Source organism: Taudactylus pleione, unplaced genomic scaffold, assembly GCF_031769625.1.
Source record: "Taudactylus pleione unplaced genomic scaffold, aTauple2 ptg000095l, whole genome shotgun sequence".
NCBI lineage: Eukaryota > Metazoa > Chordata > Amphibia > Anura > Myobatrachidae > Taudactylus > Taudactylus pleione.
The window spans coordinates 27,139,872-27,161,905 of NW_028284497.1; the positions used below are offsets into that span (position 1 = coordinate 27,139,872).

Genomic DNA, 22,034 nt, shown 5'->3' on the forward strand with positions numbered 1-22,034 from the left:
TTGAATCGGCCAGCATGCACGGCCGATGGAGTGACCCAGTTGCCAATGTCGGCAAAGTAAATGGTACTGGTAAATGATATATATCGGGAGGTTTTTCACTGGATCGTGCAGTGTGTACCGATCACCCGATATATAGTTCATTGGCACCATCGGGCGTTGCATTGGTGGGTCGCTAAGTGTGTAACCAGCCTTATATTTGTGATGACAGCACTGATATCTCATTGGACAGTACTGTAGAGTCAAATAGGACCATATAGACCACAGTGTTTAACGGCTGCAGTAACTTAAACAGCTTACATACAACTGTCACATGTGCTATCAAGTTACATCATAGTGACCGCAATGGATGGTCAGTTGTTTTTATATAGGGAGAAGGGAGTTCCCAATTTTTGGTCAACGTTGAAGTAACTATGTGTGTGTGCACAGGACACTGAGGGGGGCTCACAGTGCCTACTTTAAAGTATAACAATGATTCTAGAAAACATTCTTTAATTCTGCATTAGTGGGCACTGCATTGGTGTATAGGGCTGTGACCATTTAAATATAAGTAAAGTACTGGGGTAATCTAGAAGAAAATACTGGCATAAATATATTGTCAACTTTGTAGACATGCAAGAATAACTTGCCCCATCACTGTTATGGTGACCACGGTAACACTGGAAATCACAAACCAAGGACAGTATGATCACCAGTGCAGTCATCCAACCCTCATCTACGCTGGAAGTCACAAACCAAGGATAGTAACCAGTGCAGTCATCCAACCCTCATCTACGCTGGAAGTCACAAACCAAGGATAGTAACCAGTGCAGTCATCCAACCCCCATCTGCGCTGGAAGTCACTAACCAAGGATAGCATGATCACTAGTGCAGTCATCCAACCCCCATCTGCGCTGGAAGTCACTAACCAAGGATAGTATGATCACCAGTGCAGTCATCCAACCCCCATCTGCGCTGGAAGTCACTAACCAAGGATAGTATGATCACCAGTGCAGTCATCCAACCCCCATCTGCGCTGGAAGTCACTAACCAAGGATAGTATGATCACCAGTGCAGTCATCCAACCCCCATCTGCGCTGGAAGTCACTAACCAAGGATAGTATGATCACCAGTGCAGTCATCCAACCCCTATCTGTGCTGTGCTGTTCAAATATGGTTTAATTTGTACTTTTGTTTGCAAAGTTTTCTTTAACAGCATTTTGAATTATCTGTTTCTATTCTATTCTATTTAAGATTTAGCTCTCAATATCTTATAATATCTACTAAGTACAAATTTTTTTGGTCACCTGTTGTCGCAAGTAGAACAATACAAATTTTAAAATGGATCACCAAAAGTCTGGATTTTTGCTGAAGACGAATATGGATGCAATACTATAAATAATGCTTAAAGTGATATAACATTGAAAAAAATAATGATAGAATTTTTTAGCTGTTTTTTTTTTTAACATTTGTATAGACAGTGTTCGCAAATACACGCTATGGCGCGAATTTTACTCGGTATTAGGGACCGGGGACTCAGTTTTCCAGAATGGGTGGGTCTCCGGGAATGCGTTCCGCTGCGGCCAACTCCTGGCTCCTCATGGAATGATTGATTGACCCTGCCCCGGCTGTAGGCAATAAAAGGCAGAAGGAATGCTTTGGCGCCTTTACTGTCATGCTTTGCGCCGGCGGCACTACAGGAACAGCTCCTGACCTTGCATGACTACGACAGCCCCCTACACCAGGAGTGAAGAGATCCTCAGGTAAGTGTAAGCGGGTAGCAGGTGGGGGTTAAATGATGACTGTTGCTCCGGGCTGACTTAATGCAGAGCGGCTGCACAAAAGTGCTATAGCGGGCGCTGCGTTTCGGCGGCCGCCGGGAGATGCACCCAGGGCAGCCAGGTGTTTGGGGGGCCAAGTGTGTTTGGGGGGTCTGCACCTGGGGAGGGGGAGTTGCCCGACGGCTGCCGGGCAGCTGTCCATACACTCTGGCCCGGCAGCATGGAGTGACTTCTGTGACAAGCAGCCTAGCAGACCATCAGATTGGCTGCCTGTCACTACAGTGCGCCGGCCGTGCGGAGCTCAGTGTGGTGAGCAGGGAATGTCCAGAGACTGCTCACCACACCGATGTGCAAAGTGCTGCAGAGCCGACTGAAAGCTCCCCGCAGCCAGTGCACTGTAATGACAGGCAGCCAATCCGATGTCACTGCTGCCAGGCCCTGGGGAGTATGGAGAGATGCCACAAACACATTTTTATTTGACGTTGATGTGAAACCTGCGCTTGTTGGTTGGTATAGGATAATGGTAGCTTCCAGCACTATGGAGATAACCCCAGATCTCCTACAGACAGTGATAATATATACAGTATATATATATGCCTGCGCTAGTTTGCGTAATTCTATAGGTGCCTAATGTGACAATCAATATGTGTATGTAGATATAATAATACTAAGCACATAAGTATAATAGTTAGGCGGTTTTAATGAATCCGGTAAATACCACAACAAATCAATTGAGAAGTCACAGTGCTCTCTAATTTGAGGAGTAATGTACGCAGAATATGGTACAGGGAATGGGTAGTATATAGGAGCATAGGGTCAAATGAACTTCGAAAAAATCAGGGGGGATAAAATAGTGAACAATGGCCCTCATTCAGAGCCGTACGCTCTGAGCAGAGCGCACGCTCTGAGTGAGGGCCGGGCTCCATTTTCATGGAGCGTCCTCCTGGACGCTCGTATAGCTGTGGGTCACCACCCACAGGCTATACGAGCGTGCATTGTGATGGTCGCGATGGTCGAGACCATCGCGACCATCGAATTTGCGAGCCGGAGCCTGCGGTTGAGGTTTTCAACCGCAAGCTCTGGAGTGATTTTGGCTCTATCAGAGCCAAAATCACTCCCACTGACATCACTAGTGATGTCAGTGGGCCGGCTTTTGACAGGAGGCACGCCCCTGGCACGCCCACCAAAGGGGGCGTGCTGTCAATCAACATTGACAGCACGCCCCCTTTGATCGGACACAACGAGCGAAGGACTTTCCTTCGCTCGTCGCGTCTGGCGCATGCGCACGAAGGAGCTCCCTCCGTCGTGCGCATGCTCAGTCCATAACATCGACCCACTTGCGAGCGGACAGCCGCTCGCGAGTGGGTCTGAATCAGGCCCAATGTCCTCTAAATATAGGAAAAAATTTAAATAATATATAGTGCAGATGGAAACAATGTCCTGGGGGGTTGCGCTCTGGAGCGGCGGCGTCCCGTGCCCTCCGGTCCAACACTTACCCTTCTTCTTGCTGTCGATGTTAATCCTTGTGTGAAAGGTTCTTTCAGACTGTGTACCTGAAAGATCCTTTAACACAAGGATTAACATTGTACATTACTCCTCAAATTAGAGAGCACTGTGACTTCTCAATTGATTTGTTGTAGTATTTACCGGATCCATTAAAACCACCTATTATCCTTGTGTGCTTAGGGCCTGATTCAGAGCCAGACGCTCTTTCAGAGCGCACGCTCCGAATCAGCGCCCTCCCTCTCTTTTTTTAGAGTGGCCTCCTGGCCGCTCGCATAGCTGTGGGTGACCACCCACAGCTATAGCGAGCGGCCAAAAAGATGGTCGCGATGGTCAAGACCATCGCGACCATCGGGCTTGTGACGAGACCCTTGTGGTAGGGTCTCGTCTGCCGCAAGCCCTGGAGTGCTTTTGGCTCTATCAGAGCCAAAAGCACTCCCACTGACATCATTTGTGATGTCAGTGGGGCCGGCCCCAGACGGTAGGCGTTCCCATGGGAATGCCTCCGTCTGGGCAGCAACGCCCCCGGCACGCCCACCAAATTGGGCGTGCTGTCACTCAACATCGACAGCACGCCCCCTTTGTAGCGAGACCCATAGCGACGGCTTGCCCGTCGCTATGTGGGTCTCGGGCAACCGCACGACGAAGCCGACTCCCTCGTGCGCATGCGCACTTGGCCAACATCGACCCACTTGCGAGCGCTCAGTGCTCGCGAGCTGGTCTGAATCAGGCCCTTAGTGTCATTAGATCTACATATACATAGATTGTCAGTCACATTAGGCACCTATAGAATTACGCAAACTATCGCAGGCACTACAACTGTATATATTATCAATACTTTATATGTATATATATATATATATATATATATATATATATATACACACACAGTCAGGTGCATAAATATTGGGACATTGACAGAATTTTCATATTTTGGCCTCTATTCACCACCACAATGGCTTTGAAATGAAACAAACAAGATGTGCTTTCACTGCAGACTTTCAGATTTAATTTGAGGGTAATTACATCCCAATCAGGTAAACGGTGTAGGAATTACAACGGTTTCTATATGTGCCTCCCACTTTTTAAGGGGCCAAAAGTAATGGGACAAATACAAAAACAATTCTAAATCTAACTTTCACTTTTTAATACTTTGTTGCAAATCCTTTGCAGGCAATTACAGCCTGAAGTCTGGAACGCATAGACATCACCAGACGCTGGGTTTCATCCCTGGTGATGCTTTGCCAGGCCTCTACTGCAAATGTCTTCAGTTCCTGCTTGTTCTTGGGGTATTTTCCCTTCAGTTTTGTCTTCATCAAGTGAAATGCATGCTCAATCGGATTCAGGTCAGGGGATTGACTTGGCCATTGCATAACATTCCACTTTTTAGCCTTAAAAACTCTTTGGTTGCTTTTGCAGTATGCTTCGGGTCATTGTCCATCTGCACTGTGAAGTGCCGTCCAATGAGTTCTGAAGCATTTGACTGAATATGAGCATATAATATTGCCCGAAACACTTCAGAATTCATTCTGCTGCTTTTGTCAGCAGTCACATCATCAATAAATACAAGGGAACCAGTTCCATTGGCAGCCATACATGCCCACGCCATGACACTACCACCACCATGCTTCACTGAAGAGGTGGTATGTTTTGGATCATGAGCAGTTCCTTTCCTTCTCCATTCTCTTCCCATCACTCTGGTACAAGTTGATCTTTGTCTCATCTGTCCACAGGATGTTGTTCCAGAACTGTAATGGCTTTTTTAGATGTTTGGCAAACTCTAATCTGGTCTTCCTGTTTTGTGGCTCACCAATGGTTTACATCTTGTGGTGAACCCTCTATATTCACTCTTGTGAAGTCTTCTCTTGATTGTTGACTTTGACACATATACACCTACCTCCTGGAGAGTGTTCTTGATTTGGCCAACTGTTGTGAAGGGGTTTTTCTTCACCAGGGAAATAATTCTTCTGTCATCCACCACAGTTGTTTTCCGTGGTCTTCCGGGTCTTTTGGTGTTGCTGAGCCCTCCGATGCGTTCTTTCTTTTTAAGAATGTTCCAAACAGTTGATTTGGCCACACCTAATGTTTTTGCTATCTCTCTGATGGGTTTGTTTTGATTTTTCAGCCTAATGATGGCTTGCTTTGCTGGTAGTGACAGCTCTTTGGATCTCATATTGAGAGTCTAATTCCAAATGCAAATGTCACACTTAGAATCAACTCCAGACCTTTTACCTGCTTAATTGATAATGAAATAATGAGGGAATAGCCCACACCTGTCCATGAAATAGCTTTTGAGTTGATAGTCCCATTACTTTTGGCCCCTTAAAAAGTGGGAGGCACATATAGAAACCGTTGTAATTCCTACACCGTTCACCTGATTTGGATGTAATTACCCTCAAATGAAATCTGAAAGTGTGCAGTTAAAGTACATCTTGTTTGTTTCATTTCAAAGCCATTCTGTCAATGTCCCAATATTTATGCACCTGACTGTGTATGTGTTTATATATATATATATATATATATATATATATATACAGGGCCGAAACTAGGATATCTGTCACCCGGTGCAAGGTAGCAATTTTGCGCCCCCTCCCTTCCCATACCTGGATTTTGTCCTTGCTCCTCCATAAGGCAGTGCACTAGTCAAACGTCCCTGGTATAGTGACTTGCATTATTCCACACACTATAATGCCCATTACACATTATGCCACACACTGTAATGCCTATTACCAAAGTGCCACTTACATATTTGCCCCACAGTAAGGTTTCTAATTACTTTAAAATTACCTGCTCATTGTCAGGGATTTTATGCGCGTTGCCAGGGGGTTTCACGGGAGAAGATGCAGCTTTCAGCATCTTCCCCCGGCACTTGCGCTGGCCTAACAGACACTAGAGGTCCAGTATGGACCTCTAGCATCTGTCTCCTCCTTGGCGGTGGCCATTTTTGGATGGCCGTTTTCTGACTCTCCAGCCCCCAAACCACCGTGAGTCATCCCTTTTTCACCCCCTGCATTCCAGCACCCGGTGCACGTGCACCTCTAGCCCCCCCCTAGTTGCGGCCCTGATATATATATATATATATATATATATATATACACACACACATACACACCTCTCTCAACCCCAGCCCCGATGTGTGCCTCTGCCCAGTGCCCCAGCCCCCATGTGGGTCTCTGTCCAGTGCCCCAGCCCCCATGTGGGCCTCTGTCCAGTGCCCCAGCCTCCATGTGGGCCTCTGTCCAGTGCCCCAGCCCCCATGTGGGCCTCTGGCCCAGCCCCCATGTGGGCCTCTGGCCCAGCCCCCATGTGGGCCTCTGGCCCAGCCTCTCCATATGTGCCTCTGCCCACCCTCCCCATATGTGCCTCTGCCCACCCAGCCTTTGTGAGCATCTGCCCACTTCCCCCTATCTGTGTGCCTCCGATTGGAGAGCCCTACTTGTTTAATCTATACTGGTCCCACATATTCTGATGTAAGTCTGCCTGCACCTACAGTGCTGCATCCTTTGTAGTCTGGCAGCGCTGGACTTTTCCATGTGATTCAGATGCAATCCGATCCTGGCATGACCCAGAGACGGTGATGCGGTGACATGACGTCACGTACCTGCATTCCGCCTCCCGCTACAGTGATGCAGTGACACAGCAGGGCAGGCGGCAGTTCAATGAAGTTGAATCAATGTGTTTATATTTTTTCCTGTAGGGGCCAATGTGTTTGTATTTTTTTTCATCCTATTGGGGCCAATGTGTTGGTGTTTTTTTTTATCCTATCTGGGCCAATGTGTGTGTTTTTCTTCATGTGGGGGCAAATGTGTTGTTTTTTTTCTACTGGGGCCAATTTGGTGTTTATTTTCCTACTGGGGCCAATGTGTGTGTTTTTTCCTATCGGGGCCAATGTCATCTGCTACATGCTTCATGGGAGTTAGATGGGACCCAGAAAATGTCAGGTAGGACCCCAACTTTTAAAGTGAGGGGTCCCTGGGACCCACATTTATTTTGGCTCACCGCAATCACTGTATAAATATCACTGACAAAATACTATTGCAATTAGGCTTTAAAGGGGCCCATACATTAGTGCCGTGATTCCCTGTTCTTACGATCTGATGATCCGCAATCAGATCCGCAGACCGGCGACCATCGATGATTGGCGTTTCGTTGGCGAATTGGGGGAAAAATGCATGTTAAAAATTGCTGACCATTTATTTGATCCCTTGAGCCAGCAGTCGACAGAAAGGGAAATTGCCCCAATCTGTCATAGAGGTATGGGGGCCTTAACTCCAGCTGCACTATTATAATTGCAAAATATATATATATACTATATATTTTAGATTAATTTCACCTTCTCTCTCTACAGATATTACAAAGATGGTCAACATTCAATCACCTCATTCATCAACATATAATAAGAAAAAGCTGAAACTATGGACTAGCTTGACAGTAAAATGGAGGGGAATCAAACAGCATTTTCCTAGAGAAGAGAAAACTGCATTTTGACTTTATTAAGACTGATGTGATCAAATTATTCTGGAAACAATCAAGGAAATACTTTTCTTATTGTCCTCTCTAGATGTACTGGCACATATAAGCCTGGCATCAGCAGGAAGCAAACCTCAAGCATGGCTGAAGATGAAAAACTGTATATCCAGCTGACTTAAAACTTTAAAAAGGGTCCCCAAGTTCTCTGCCAAGTACAGATGCTTGTGAATAATAACATGGTACATGCTGGGTAATTATTTCTTCCAGGTTCATCTGAATACTCAGCTGCTGAGATAGATGCTATCACAGTTATGTAGGCAAAGTAAACTACAGAGAATGCTGGGACAATGGCACAATGTGCGATGAACTGTAAAGAAACATTGGCAAAGCTTCAGAGGAAGCACATAGAGAAACACTGCCTGACAAGAAGAAACAGGCCACTGAAACTGGCACACAACCCTCTCTGGGGTAGATCTCATTCACTAAAGAGACCATCACAGGTCACTTAAGGTCAAGCAAATACTGCATGGAGAATAAAAAATCTTAAGATAAAATGTTTTATACATCTACAGAAGCAATATAATCATTAATTGTGAAAATCATGATAAATGATAAAAATCAAACGATGCCATATCTTAATCATTAAATTAAATGATTTAGATGGGTATCCATGAAAGCTTCGTGATAAAAGTGTGAGAAATAAAGGGGGGTATTCAATTAGCCATGATCGTGATTTTGCTGTTGTTTTTTCCCCTTATCCTATTATTTCAGATGAAAACACATAGGATCCATGATAAGCTCACGGACCTATGTATTTTTCGCCATTTCAGCAGTGACAAAATGGCACTATTTGTGGATTATATTCAGGACCTGATGTCATCAGGTCCCGAAAAAAATCCACGATAAGTGCCAGCATAAGGCAGCACTTCGGGGCTAATTGAATAGCTCCACGATGATTCTTTAGCAGCACTGCTAATACCCCTTTCACATAGCCAAAATAACTCGGGTTATTCCCGGGTCGACATGATTTTAAAAATGCACCAAAATGAATAACCCGGGTCGACTGATCCGGTATTTCAACCCGGGTTAAAAGAAGGGTTAAACACGGGTTGGACCCGGGTTATTTGGCTCTTAAATGGTACAGACCCGGGATATTCGACACGGGTCTGAGAAAATATAGTGCTGATTGGCTTTTTCCAGTCAGCTGACCAGCCTGCACACAGAGCACATGTCTCTGTATTTACATTACTGTCCTGCACTGCACACTTTGGGCCTGATTCAGACCCGGTCGCGAGCGCTCGCAACCGGGTTGATGTTTGCCCACTGGGCATGCACACGACAGAGCCGGCTCCGTCGTGCGCATGCGCGAGACCCGGCTAGCGATGGGCGCTACATTGCTCCGAGTCTCGCACCAAAGGGGGTGAGCTGTCGATGGTGATTGACAGCTCGCCCCATTTGGTAAGCGGGCAGGGAGGGGTGGCTGGCCAAACGGAGGCATTCTCGAAGGAAAGCCTGCCGGTTGGGGGTGGCCCCACTGACATCACTAGTGATGTCAGTGGTGAGCTTCCGGCTCTATTTAGAGCCGGAAGCTCACTGGGGCTTGCGGCCAACGAGACCCTACCGCAAGGGTCTCGTCGCAAGCCCGATGGTCACGACCATCGTGACCATCAACCTGGCCGCTCGCAATAGCTGTGGGTAGTCACCCACAGCTATGCGAGTGGCCAGGAGGCCGAACAAAAAAAAAAACAACGCCCTGATTCAGAGCGAGCGCTCGTTCAGAGCGTCCGTCTCTGAATCAGGCCCTTTGCATCTGTGACGTGCTCTGTCGGCCATGATTGCTGCACTGGGAGCATTCCCCAGCTCCTCCTTTTTCTTTACTGAAAACGTCATCATAATTGTGAGCCAATAAAATCCTTTAAAAATTACATTACACTGTTTTAACATGGGCAACCCGGGTTGAGTTAAAAGGCACCAAATCTGCAATAACCCGGGCATAACCCGGGTTATTATGGCGATGTGAAAGGCCCTGACCTGGGTTCACAACCCGGGTCCGACCCGGGTTTGCAATGTGAAAGGGGTATTATTGGATACAGGTGTATGTACCAACCAATCAGCTTCTGTCAATTTAGAAACTGGATTTGAAAAATGACAGTTAGCAGCTGATTGGTTGGTACTTTAGCTCTCACACTTTTATCTCTCTCCAAGCTTTCATGAATACCCCACCCCCCCTTAGACTTAAAATAACTTTTAATGGAGGAATTAATTGTCACAACTCCCGGATAGTTATGGATGCGGCCCGTATTAGGGAGTTGGCTAGACCTAAGCCTGAGGAGCGGAGTCTAATGTGCCGGCGGTATTTACCAGGGACCCTCGCAAGAAGGTATGGACTTGGCTTCGTCCGACACACAGGTCTCGGTCCTCAGGATAGGTTCCCTTATACAGGTGCTGGTAAACTCCGGATGAAGCGGAGAAGACGTATAGCTTAGTCGACAGGCAGGGTAAGAACCAAACGGACTTAGACGGTACCAGGGAGCAGGCGTAAACAGGTCACAGGGAATAGCTGAAGTCAAAACCAGATATCAGATGCAGTACCAGGGGTCAGGCAAAATCAGGGTCACAAACGAAGCCAAGGTCAGGAACAGGTAATGGAATATCACAGGAATGCTGGAGTCTGGTAAATGAGCCTGATAGCAGTGGTGGTTTTCTGCACAAAGGAGCCACAGGTTAGAACTGAACTCTAGGAAGCAACAATTTGCTCAGGCACCAGTGGGAGTTCTCACAGGGGATATGACTCTGCTGCAAGTCCCTGATAGGCCGGTGAAGTCAGCTGAGGCAGGAGCACTCTCACTGAAAGAATGCTATCAGCTGACATGGTGCATGATGGTGATGTCACTGCATGGTTTCCGAACAAGGGCCCTGATTCAGACCCACTCGCGAGCGGCTGTCCGCTCGCAAGTGGGTCGATGTTATGCACTGAGCATGCGCACGACGGAGGGAGCTCCGTCGTGCGCATGCGCCAGACGCGACGAGCGAAGGAAAGTCCTTCGCTCGTTGTGTCCGATCAAAGGGGGCGTGCTGTCAATGTTGATTGACAGCACGCCCCCTTTGGTGGGCGTGCCAGGGGCGTGCCTCCCTGACGGGGGCGTTCCCACGGGAACGCCTCCCGTCAGAAGCCGGCCCACTGACATCACTAGTGATGTCAGTGGGAGTGATTTTGGCTCTGATAGAGCCAAAATCACTCCGGAGCTTGCGGTTGAAAACCTCAACCGCAGGCTCCGGCTCGCAATTTCGATGGTCGCGATGGTCTCGACCATCGCGGCCATCAAAAAGCACGCTCGTATAGCCTGTGGGTGGTGACCCACAGCTATACAAGCGTCCAGGAGGACGCTCCATGAAAATGGAGCCCGGCCCTCATTCAGAGCGTGCGCTCTGCTCAGAGCGTACGGCTCTGAATGAGGGCCAAGGTCAGGCAGAAATCCTGACCTGCAGCAAATGGCAAGGTAAGTCACACAATTTGTGCAGAGTGTGACATTACCCCCCTCCTAAAGGGTGGCCTCCGGACACCCCTATGACTTGAAAAAAAAAGACTTGGATAGATCTCTGAAGACCAACACAACCCTTCATTGGCGAAGCAGAAAACATGGTGAGACTAATGCTTCCGGCGATTTTTCTTGCCCTTTCAGGAACGTCTTGATCCACCCGGGAGAGAGGAAATCTCTGGTTCAACGAAAACCTCCTTTCTAAACATAGAACCTCGAGGGAAAGGTGCTTCATCCGCTACAGGATCATAATCAGAATCCAAGTCTTGAGTCAGAATTTTTTTTCCCTTGGAAACAGCACCAGAAGTGGATGATGGATCCAAAAGGACCAGAATACCCAGGAGAGCCTTCATTGAGAGGGGCCAAGGAAGTGACCCCAAGTCTCAATACTGCAGGTTGTGGACCTTTTGCTGATCTGAGGCTTTTGGAGTAAACTTTTGCAGTACCGCAGGCTGTGGACCTTGTGCTGATCTCGATGCTTTTGGAGCAAACCTTTGCAGTACCGCTTCAGTGAAAGCTGAGAGATCTTCTAAAATGGGATCCTTGGTCTCTATGAGTGGATTAGCCCAGTCCAAAGCTTTGCCCCTAAAGGCCAAAAGGAAATATTTGACCACATCGGCAGGAGTAAGTGAAGGCAACAGTCCGGAATCCACATCAGTAAGATATTGACGTGCCAAGGCGTAAAACTGATCTAACTCTCCATCGAAATAAACAGATGGTCGATCATCCACCGAACTTCTTAGCAGAGAATCAGGTGAAGGGCCCACTGCAGCAGGAATTAAATTGATCTGTGAGAACTCTAAGCCCTTTTTGGAACCAGGAGATGGAGGGCTCTCACTTGGCTGAATAGACAGAACTAGATTGGGATTAGAGACACTTAAACTGGCAGGAACTGTACAGGTCAAAACCGGATTAAGACCGGACACACTGGAACTGGAAGGAACAGGAAGTTTAGATGACCCTTTCTGGGTCTGGACCGTACTAGAAGTCCACATGGTGATGTTCTCAGGAAGTAGCAAACAGGAATCCATATCTGTATCCATGGCACTGTGATCCCTCCTGGGATCTTGGCACTGGAAATCTCCCCTGGGGCTGAGGAACTAGAGACCTCTCCTGGGACCGAGGCACTGGAGACCCCTCCTGGGACTGAGGCACTGGACACCCCTCCTGGGGCTGGCATCTCAGGCACCTCCTCTGGGGTTGGCAACTCAGGCACCTCCTCTGGGGTTGGCAACTCAGGCACCTCCTCTGGGGTTGGCAACTCAGGCACCTCCTCTGGGGTTGGCAACTCAGGCACCTCCTCTGGGGTTGGCAACTCAGGCACCTCCTCTGGGGTTGGCAACTCAGGCACCTCCTCTGGGGTTGGCAACTCAGGCACCTTCTCTGGGGCAGGCAACTCAGGCACCTTCTCTGGGGTTGGCAACTCAGACATTTTTCCTGGAGCTGGATGCTCACATGCCCTTCCTGGAGCTGTAAAATCAGACAACCCTCCTGGGGTTACAAAGTCAGATGCCCTTCCTAGGGCTACAGAATCAGATAACCTCTCTGGGGCTACGAAGTCAGATGCCCTTACTAGGGCTTTAGAATCAGATGCCCCCTCTGGAGCTACAAAGTCAGATGTCCCCCTGGGACTAGATAATTGGATGCCCCCTCTGGGGCTGGAAAGTCTGATGTCCCCACTGGGGTTGGGTAGTCAGATACCCCTAAGAGGCTGGCAAATCGATCACTGCTTTTGAGGTTGAAACATCGGCTGCCCCTACTGGGGTTGAACAGTCGAACACATCTCTTGAGAGTGAAACATCGGATATATCTCTTGAGGCTGAAACAAAGGATTCCCTTGCTGGAACCGAACTATTGGATACCCCTGCTTGTACTGGAACATCGGATACCCTAGTTGGAGGAGAAACATTGGATACCCCCCTGCTGGGGTCTAAACATCGAATAATCCTTCTGGAGTCTGAGCATCGGATACCCTTGTTGGAATTGAATTATCGGATACCCCCACTGGCACTGAAACATCGAATATCTCTGCTTGGACTGGAGCATTGGATACCCTTGCTGAGGTCTGAACATCGGATACTCCTGCTGGAGTTTTAATATCGGACTCCTCCTCCTGAGACTGCAGGGACAGACTTCTCACTGACTGGGAGATTTTAACACACTTTTGATTTCCAGAGCTGGAATTGGGTGCTCTTGTCACAGGACCCCAATCTTGAACTGAAGTTCCTTTTTGGGCAACTTCCTCAGCACTCCTATTTGGAGTAGTGGAAACTAGAACTGAAGGTGACCATCTAGATAGTTCGTTGGCATTAACCCTGTGACACTGAGACTTGTCACCCTTCTTTGATTTACAGAGAGAACAGTCTTTTAAAAAATGATCAGGACCCCCACAGTAAAGACACAGTTGAAATTCCTTGCGCCGCTGACGTTCAGCTTCTGACAGCTTGTGCCGAGGGAAACTCTGATATTTCTCCCTTTTCTGTACAAAGGAGGAGGCCACAGTCTTGAAGGCTCCCAAATCAACAAACTCCTTGGCTTTAATATGCTGAGTTGGGGTTTTGTCAGAATCAGAAGAAATTAATTATGGTAGAATCAGCATAATGTTGGTTAAAAGCTTTTGCAGCTGCTCTAGCATTTGCTGAAACATTCCAAGTTGTGCAGGATTCAATTTACTTGATGACTGGGAGGTCTGTGAACAATTGTGATAAGTGGTCCCTTTAACTGAATTATGTAGTTGCAAGTCACCAGCAAAATCTTCAGCAGTGAGTGGAGGTATGCAGGTGTTAACTGTGTCTTGAAAAAATCCTCTGAGACTGAGAAGCCAAGGTAAAACATTCAGCCAAATATTGTAATATACCTGCTTGTGTCATCTCAAATCTTTTCACCACATTCATAAGACCCAGACTGGGGTCTGCCACTTGAGTCTGACCAGCAGCGTCCATATTTATTAGGCCTGAGCAATCTGTCACAACTCCCGAATGGTTATGGATGCGGCCCGTATTAGGGAGTTGGCTAGACATAAGCCTGAGGCGCGGAGCCTAATGTGCCGGCGGTATTCACCAGGGACCCTCGCAAGAAGGTATGGGTTTGGCTGCGTCCGACACACAGGTCGCGGCCCTCAGGATAGGTTCCCTTATACAGGTGCTGGTAAACTCCGGATGAAGCGGAGAAGACGTATAGCTTAGTCGACAGGCCAGGTCAGAACCAAACGGACTTAGACGGTACCAGGGAGCAGGCGTAAACAGGTCACAGGGAATAGCCGAAGTCAAAGCCAGATATCAGATGCAGTACCAGGGGTCAGGCGAAATCAGGATCACAAACGAAGCCAAGGTCAGGAACAGGTAACGGAATATCACAGGAACGCTGGAGTCTGGTAAATGAGCCTGATAGCAGTGGTGGTTTTTTGCACAAAGGAGCCACAGGTTAGAACTGAACTCTAGGAAGCAACACTTTGCTCAGGCACCAGTGGGAGTTCTCACAGGGGATATGACTCTGCTGCAAGTCCCTGATAGGCTGCTGAGGTCAGCTGAGGCAGGAGCACTCACTGGAGGAATGCTATCAGCTGACATGGTGCATGATGGTGATGTCACTGCATTGTTCCCGAACAAAGTCAGGCAGAAATCCTGACCTGCAGCAAATGGCAAAGTAAGTCACACAATTTGTGTAGAGTGTGACATTAATGTTTAGAATGTAGTTCCTCCATCAATGTTTATAAAATATGCAATATCAGTAGTTTATCATGTTATCAAGACTCTAAAGCTGGACATACACTACAAAATAATTGTGCAAACCGTCCAAGACTTTGTGGTTGCTAATTTTTTTTATGTCACAGCAGCAGTAATATGCAAATGCTATTTTAAGCCCTTGTGTACTCATGTGCATCGGACAGTGCAAGCCCTGAGACGACCACTTCCAGTGCCTGGAGACAGTGCAAATCCGCCTGTCGACTCAAACACTCCATCATCAGTGTACCATTGCACACTTACAAAGCACCGTCTCCTTCTGAAATTTCTCTATACATGGCCTCTGTGTGTGTGCAGTTCTGCATTTGAGAATACAGTTGCGTTCACTGACACCGCATTCACTGCCCGTGACAGGCCCATGAGACAGCTTTTTTTTTGCTTCACTTCAGGCCCCCTCCCAGAAACGCCCATGGCTTTCTGCCGCCAGCTCAAATGGGAGCGATTCCGTACGCAACAGCGGTCACTGCATGCAATCGGTGGTACACAAGCGCTATTGGGGTTACCAGGACCTTTAGTGCATGCACAGTAGCAAATAACTGAAAAGCTCAACTGTGCAAACCGACACTGCATTCACCTCTGAATCAGGCCCATAGTGTAGTGTATGGAGGCACTCCAGCTCTCAGGAAGAGGGCTCATTCCCTGTAGGCTGCTCTGTTGCATCATGGTGCAATATATGGCCAGCTTTAAGTTTAAAATTGCTGAGCAGCCCAAAGGGCCTGATTCAGATTTGGGAATACAGTAAAGCTGGCCACACACTAGACCAACTTACATCCAACCAGCCAATTTGTTGATTGGTTGGAATGAAAATCTGGTAATGTATGGGAGTAACTGATGATCAGCAATTTGCTCCTAAATGCCAGAAAACAGATGAAAATGGTCGTTCAGACAAGTTTGTTAAATGTTTGACCTAAACTATTTGTTCAAACAACAGTTTTGGTCCATTTTCCAGCGTTTGGGAGCAAATTGCTGATTGTATTCCTTACCAGATTTTCATTCCAACCAATCAACTAGTTGGCTGGTTGGACAGATAATCTTTAGATGTGTGGCCAGCTTAAGAAAGAGCCAGTAACTGTGCATCTTGGTAACACCATGTTGCACTGCAGGTGGGGCAGATGTAAAATGTGCAGACAGATTTAAGCTAGGTACACACTATGTAACTTTTTGTTCAAACTGATAATAGGGACAATTTTTTGTCAAAATCACGGTCCACATATCTGTGCTACACATTATACAATATAAATGAAATACCTGCCGATGATGAAGTGATCAGGAAATATGGGCACACACTGCACGATATCGTGAGGCCAAGATTTTCAGTCTTGACCGACAGGTTGGATAATGGAAGAAATACGTATTGTGGATGTGTTTTAATCTTTTTATTGGTAAATCGGGACAATAATTGTATAGTGTGTAGCTAGCTTTAGATTTGGGAGGGATGTATACAGAAATCTATAAATTGCAGTGTCAAAATAAAGCTGCCCAGCATTTGTGGGCTCATATGATAGAAAGTATGTTTTTTTGGGGCAAAATAAATGTTGTAGTTAAATTAGGGGTACATAAATGGGTGTGAGTATATTTTTGTGTCCTTTTAGGTCAATTTAAACTTTTTTTAAAATACACCTGTCACTGCCTCCTGCAATGTATAAAACACCCGCCCCATCCATTCAGCCCACACTACTTTATACCAATTTTCCAGCACTTTAATTTCACCAAAAAAAATTGGCCAAATTAAGCTAATTAAAAAATATTTTTTGCCTAATTAGTCACCAAAGTGGGTGTCTCAATGATTCTACACAAGTTCTGACATTTTTACCTAAAAATAGTGGTTTTACAAAAGTTTTCACCGAAAAAAACTTGCGTTAACTTAACATATTTTGAAAAGAGGTGGATGACAAGAAAAGATACACAGATACGCGAAATTTATTAATTTGTCTAGTACGGAAGCACTTTAATTTTTTACATTTTTCACTACATGTTTAATACACTACACTAGAAATCATTGTTCTCTTATCCTTTTTCACAGCACTTATTTGGCTGCTAGAATATCAGTCATATTTGAAGAGTCATGCAGCCACTCCTATCTGGAGGAGTGTCACCCATCTTTGGAAGATTTAAATATTGGATGGACATTTATAGAATATTTGACTGAATTATTGGTGTAGCACTTTTTCCACTATTTATTTAAATCTATGTATTGGGGCGCGTGGTAGAGGTTACAGGTAGAATATGATCATGTAAAAGAGAGATGTGGTGCACCATGAACTGCAAACCACAACAAACAGACCCAGGCAACAGCTAGTATGTGTGTGTGTGTGTATATATAGTGTATATATTGTATACAGATTTGACTTTAGAGAAAAGAAAGAAGTCATATGGTGCCTGGCAAGTATGGAGGGTGTTCTAGCACTGCAATGTTTCATGGCCAAGTAAGGCTTCACAGAGAAAGGTGTGTGGGCTGGTGCGTTGTCCTGATGTAGGATGAAACCATTTTCCACAACTCTTGTCTCTTTCTTCTGATTCTTTCCTGCAAAGTTACCGGAACATTTTTGTAGTAATGTTGAGTCACTGTTGCGCCTCCTGGTACCCAGTCTCAAAAATAAAACCTTTGATATCAAAGAAAACAAATAACATGGCTTTGAATTTGGATTTGCCTTGACGTGTTTCTTCATTCTTGGTGATGATGATGTTTTCCAGTGCATGGATTGGTGTTTTGTCTCAGGATAGTACTGGAAGATTCATGTTTCATTACAGGTAATAACTATCTAAAGATGTGAATCCGCTTGAATTTATTCCAAAATGTCTCTACAAATTCGCTTTCGATTGTCTTTCTGCTCGGCAGGGAGAAGCCTTGGAACCATCTTAGCACAAACATTTGTCATGTTAAGATCTTGATGCAAAACTTGCCTAACAGTTTCTTTGTTGCTGTTTTCCATTTCTGCTATCATTCAGATGCTAAGTCGACGGTCAATTTGAACACTTTTCTACATTTTTTTCAACATTTTCATTTGTTTTTGATATGATAGGCTTTCCGGGATGTTCTTCATCTCTGACATCCTCATGACCATCACTAAATATTTTGTGCCACTCAAACACACGTGCACGTGACGTTCAATCTGCCCTATAAGCATCGGTTAGCATACGGAAAGATTCAGTGGGCGTTTTGTTCAACTTAACAGAAAATTTAAAGTTAACACATTTTGAACTACGCAATTTTATGACGCACAGGAAAAACACAACTTCATAAAATGCTGTGTGACAGCAAACTATCTGTGCGAGAGGGGTGAAACTTGCAAAACAGTTTTGGGATAGTCCAAGGTCAATGTTCCCCCACTCCCTTTTAATTCATGCAGTATGGTCTTGTTATTTAATAGCCACACCTAGTACATGCAACTGTAAATACTAGGTGAGCATATGCTCACAATAAGAAATGCTTGGAACGTATTGTGATGCTGATGCTAATAAGATAAGCGAGTAATCAGCATCAACTAGAAAATTCAATGAATACATTTGTAAATATGTAAAACTCCCCCAAGTGACCCATCCCTCCTTCCCATCTTTGTTGAACTTTTAAATATATATCTAGGTTATTTTCTGTCCAGTAGTAACTCAAAGGCAAGCCCAGGTTTAAAAACACTTACAGAAGGTAATATTTTTGTAGCCACTGGAGGCAGATAAAAATGAGGACATCACATTTGCGTGCGTGTCACACATAACGTACATTGCGCATCACCCACGCTCCCATGAGAATGCTACAGCCGCGATGGCGGGAGAGAAGAGAACTGTGAACAGCGGGTAAATAGAAAAGGGATGGAAGGGGGCAGTACAGGGCGGAAATAGGGCGGCTGAGGTGACCCAGCAGATGCCAGGACTGTTTACTGGTTACTAATAAAGTTGATTTTAAAAATGCTAAATGATTTGTGTGTAATTCAAAATGACACATTGCTTTGTGGTGTATGGGCAGCACAACAAAGAAATTTACAGCTGTAAATCAATGTGCTGACATCAATTAGTTAGAGGGGCAAGTGGAGATTATTACACTACAAGGTTATGGAGGGTAGCGCAAGGTTTTATACAGTCTTCTTCCCTTATATCAATGGAGTACCCTGTCATGGAGACATATCTCCCGGGTCAGTCCCTGTACTAATGCCAGAGACCTAATCTCTTTCAAACACATAAAATAGTCCATCACAGATATATGTAGTCTGCAAAATTAAACCCTGAGATCCCAGGAAACTAATCTGAAATCAGAAGCTGAGTTTCGCTGAAATAGTTTACCCACCGCTGAGCACTGCATGGCCCAGATATGTACAACAGAAGTCCCTGCCAGGATCATTGTACCTTGCTCTGCAGGCGACATCCTTCTACAGTCCAAGGATAATATCCCAAAGTCTGCAAACATGTCCCGGGTGCACAGCAATGTAGGTGAAGAGAATTTGCAGAGTGCATGCAGTCCTATTCTTTAGAAGAGACTGACTGGCTTTATATTTATAACAAAACTATTTGGAATGGTGAATAGATAAACTGTGCTCTGATCACAGATAGATTTATACAAATAAAAATAGATCCAGAACAGACTTTAATTAAGAAACAAAATCTTTCTATTGCTAAATTTGGGGACGAGATGAAAACAGATTCATTTGGAATGGAGATGTAAGTGCCAGATATAAATGATGAGTTCTTACTTCACATTGTTACCTTAGGTACCCTACTGCAAGATGCAGCATTACATTAGTCTGTTCTGTAACTACAGGGTGGGACAAATCTCAGAAAACAACACAAACAGTTTCTGCCTGGGCACTGACCCTGAATGTCTACTTAAAGTAACAAGCTGGACTGACTTCTAACTTCCTCTTCTAATCTATTGGCTATGAGGAAGTGTCCAATATCTTACAGAGGATCACTTTGTTTTTCTTCAATATCCATGTATGTGCCAGGCATCACAATACAATGATCCCTGTTTAAGATGTGAAATTGTTTACTTTCACGATGTGAAGCTTTAGGCATCACTGCCATGATTACTTACTGTCTGTTGTTATACTGATTTTACTTTCCTCTACTATTTACTTTTGTCAGCAACAAGTGCAATCATAATAACATCACAAGGCCATAAGATTCAAATGTAAACACAAACTCCAGAAATATTATATTGTTAATAAAAAAAAATTGTATATTAATGTTTTAACACATTCCTGAGGATAACAAAAATAAATAGAAACATGCAACAATATTTCTTTAATACCCCTTTTACACCAACTGAATAACCCGGGTTATTGCCGGGTCGACCCGGGTCGATGCTCTGTGTGAACAGCTCCCAGAAAAAATTCCCGGGAATCTTACTCGGGTTGAGAGCAGGGTTGAACACGGGTTGTTCCCGGGTCATGAGGCAGTGTGAACGGGTGCTACCCTGCTTATTTGACCCGGCTAGCTCTGAAAGATGCTGATTGGAGCTTCTGGGGCACAGGCAGGTGATGTAATTTGTCAGTGCCCTGCAGAGAGAGACACACATGAAGCCATCGCTTGCCTGCCTATCCTTCTACACCACAGCAGCCACAAAAGCAGGCAGGCACACAGCCTGCCACAGCCAGAACTGCAGGCTGCACCACAGCCTGACCAGCAGCCACAAACACAGGCTAATACACAGCCTGCCACAGCCAGAACAGCAACCTGTAGCAATGCTGTAAGCAGTCCCCACCCCTCTCTTTTGTTGCCTTTTGTGACCTCATCTTTGTCAGCCCTTAAAAAAGTCAATTTTTAATGACATCTATAGGGAAAAGCAGGGATTACCCGGGTTCAGTGTGAACGGGGCAAACCCGGGAATAACCCGGGTCTAACCCGGGTCGAATTGCAGTGTGAACGGGGTCTGAAGCAGAGTTCGACCCGGGATTGACCAGTGTTCAAATTCCAGGGTCAGACCCTGGATTTTGGTGTAAAAGGGGTATAACAGAATATGTCAGAAAAGACTGGTTAGCTATACAAAAATAATGGGGCTTAATATCCATACCTTTTTACTAGATGATGTAGAGTGCTCTTTTTGCATTGCTCTAAGTAAAAACTCAGGCATATTATTTTCAATGTCCTCTTTTGTACCCTTCTTGTTCAGTACTGCAGCTAGAAAAGATATGACCTAGAGCAAGCAGTTACATGTTACAAACAATGTAATTTGGTTTTATAATATCACTACATTATGAGCCGGAAATTGACGGCAGTAACAGCCCTAGTACACAAAGTGGGATTAAATTTTTAAAAAAAAGGATATTATGTTAATAATAATAAATATTTGCGTCTTCTTTGTTCCGCATTTCAGATGCTCCAAGGGGGTCATTCAGACCCGCTCGTGAGCGGCAGTACGCTCGCAAGCGGGTCGATGTTCCCCCACTGCGCATGCGCACGACGGAGGGAGCTCCGTCGTGCGCATGCGCGAGACCCGGCGAGCGACGGGCTCTCCATCGCTCCGGGTCTCGCACCAAAGGGGGCGTGCTGTCGATGTTGATTGACAGCACGCCCCCTTTGGTGGGCGTGCCGGGGGCGTGCCTGCCTACCGTCTCAAGCCGTCCCCACTGACATCACTAGTGATGTCAGTGGGAGTGATTTTGGCTCTGATAAGAGCCAAAATCACTCCAGGGCTTGCGGCAGCGAGACCCTACCGCAGGGTCTCCGTCGCAAGCCCGATGGTCGCGATGGTCAAGACCATCGCGACCATCATCATGGACGCTCGCTATAGCTGTGGGTGGTGAGGACGCTCCAAAAAAAGGTAGGAGGGCCCTGATTCAGAGCGAGCGCTCTAGTCAGAGCGTTCAACTCTGAATCAGGCCCCAAGTCCCTTAGGTGCTTATTATCTGCACAATCTGTCCATTATTTCCAATGTGTACTGCCATTTTTTAGCAATTCAAGTACTAACAGTAAAGACACGTCAGCCATATTCCAGCCGCACCTGCCCCAGATAAGTGAAGGGGAAGGAGCCACAGCTACAAATTTGCGTGTGCAACCAATTCTAAACAGATCCTAAAGGACTGCTCCTCCCT

General features: G+C 45.9%; 1 protein-coding gene across 1 annotated transcript in view; it reads right to left on the bottom strand.

The window, feature by feature from the left end:
- The window catches only part of ERCC6L2 (ERCC excision repair 6 like 2), a 148,158-nt gene that overhangs the window by 120,495 nt on the left and 5,629 nt on the right, over window positions 1-22,034 (bottom strand). Inside the window, exon 3 of the mRNA XM_088470187.1 lies at window positions 21,014-21,136. Within this exon, the coding sequence (XP_088326313.1) occupies window positions 21,014-21,136 (123 nt within the window). The remainder of the gene's footprint in view (window positions 1-21,013; window positions 21,137-22,034) is intronic.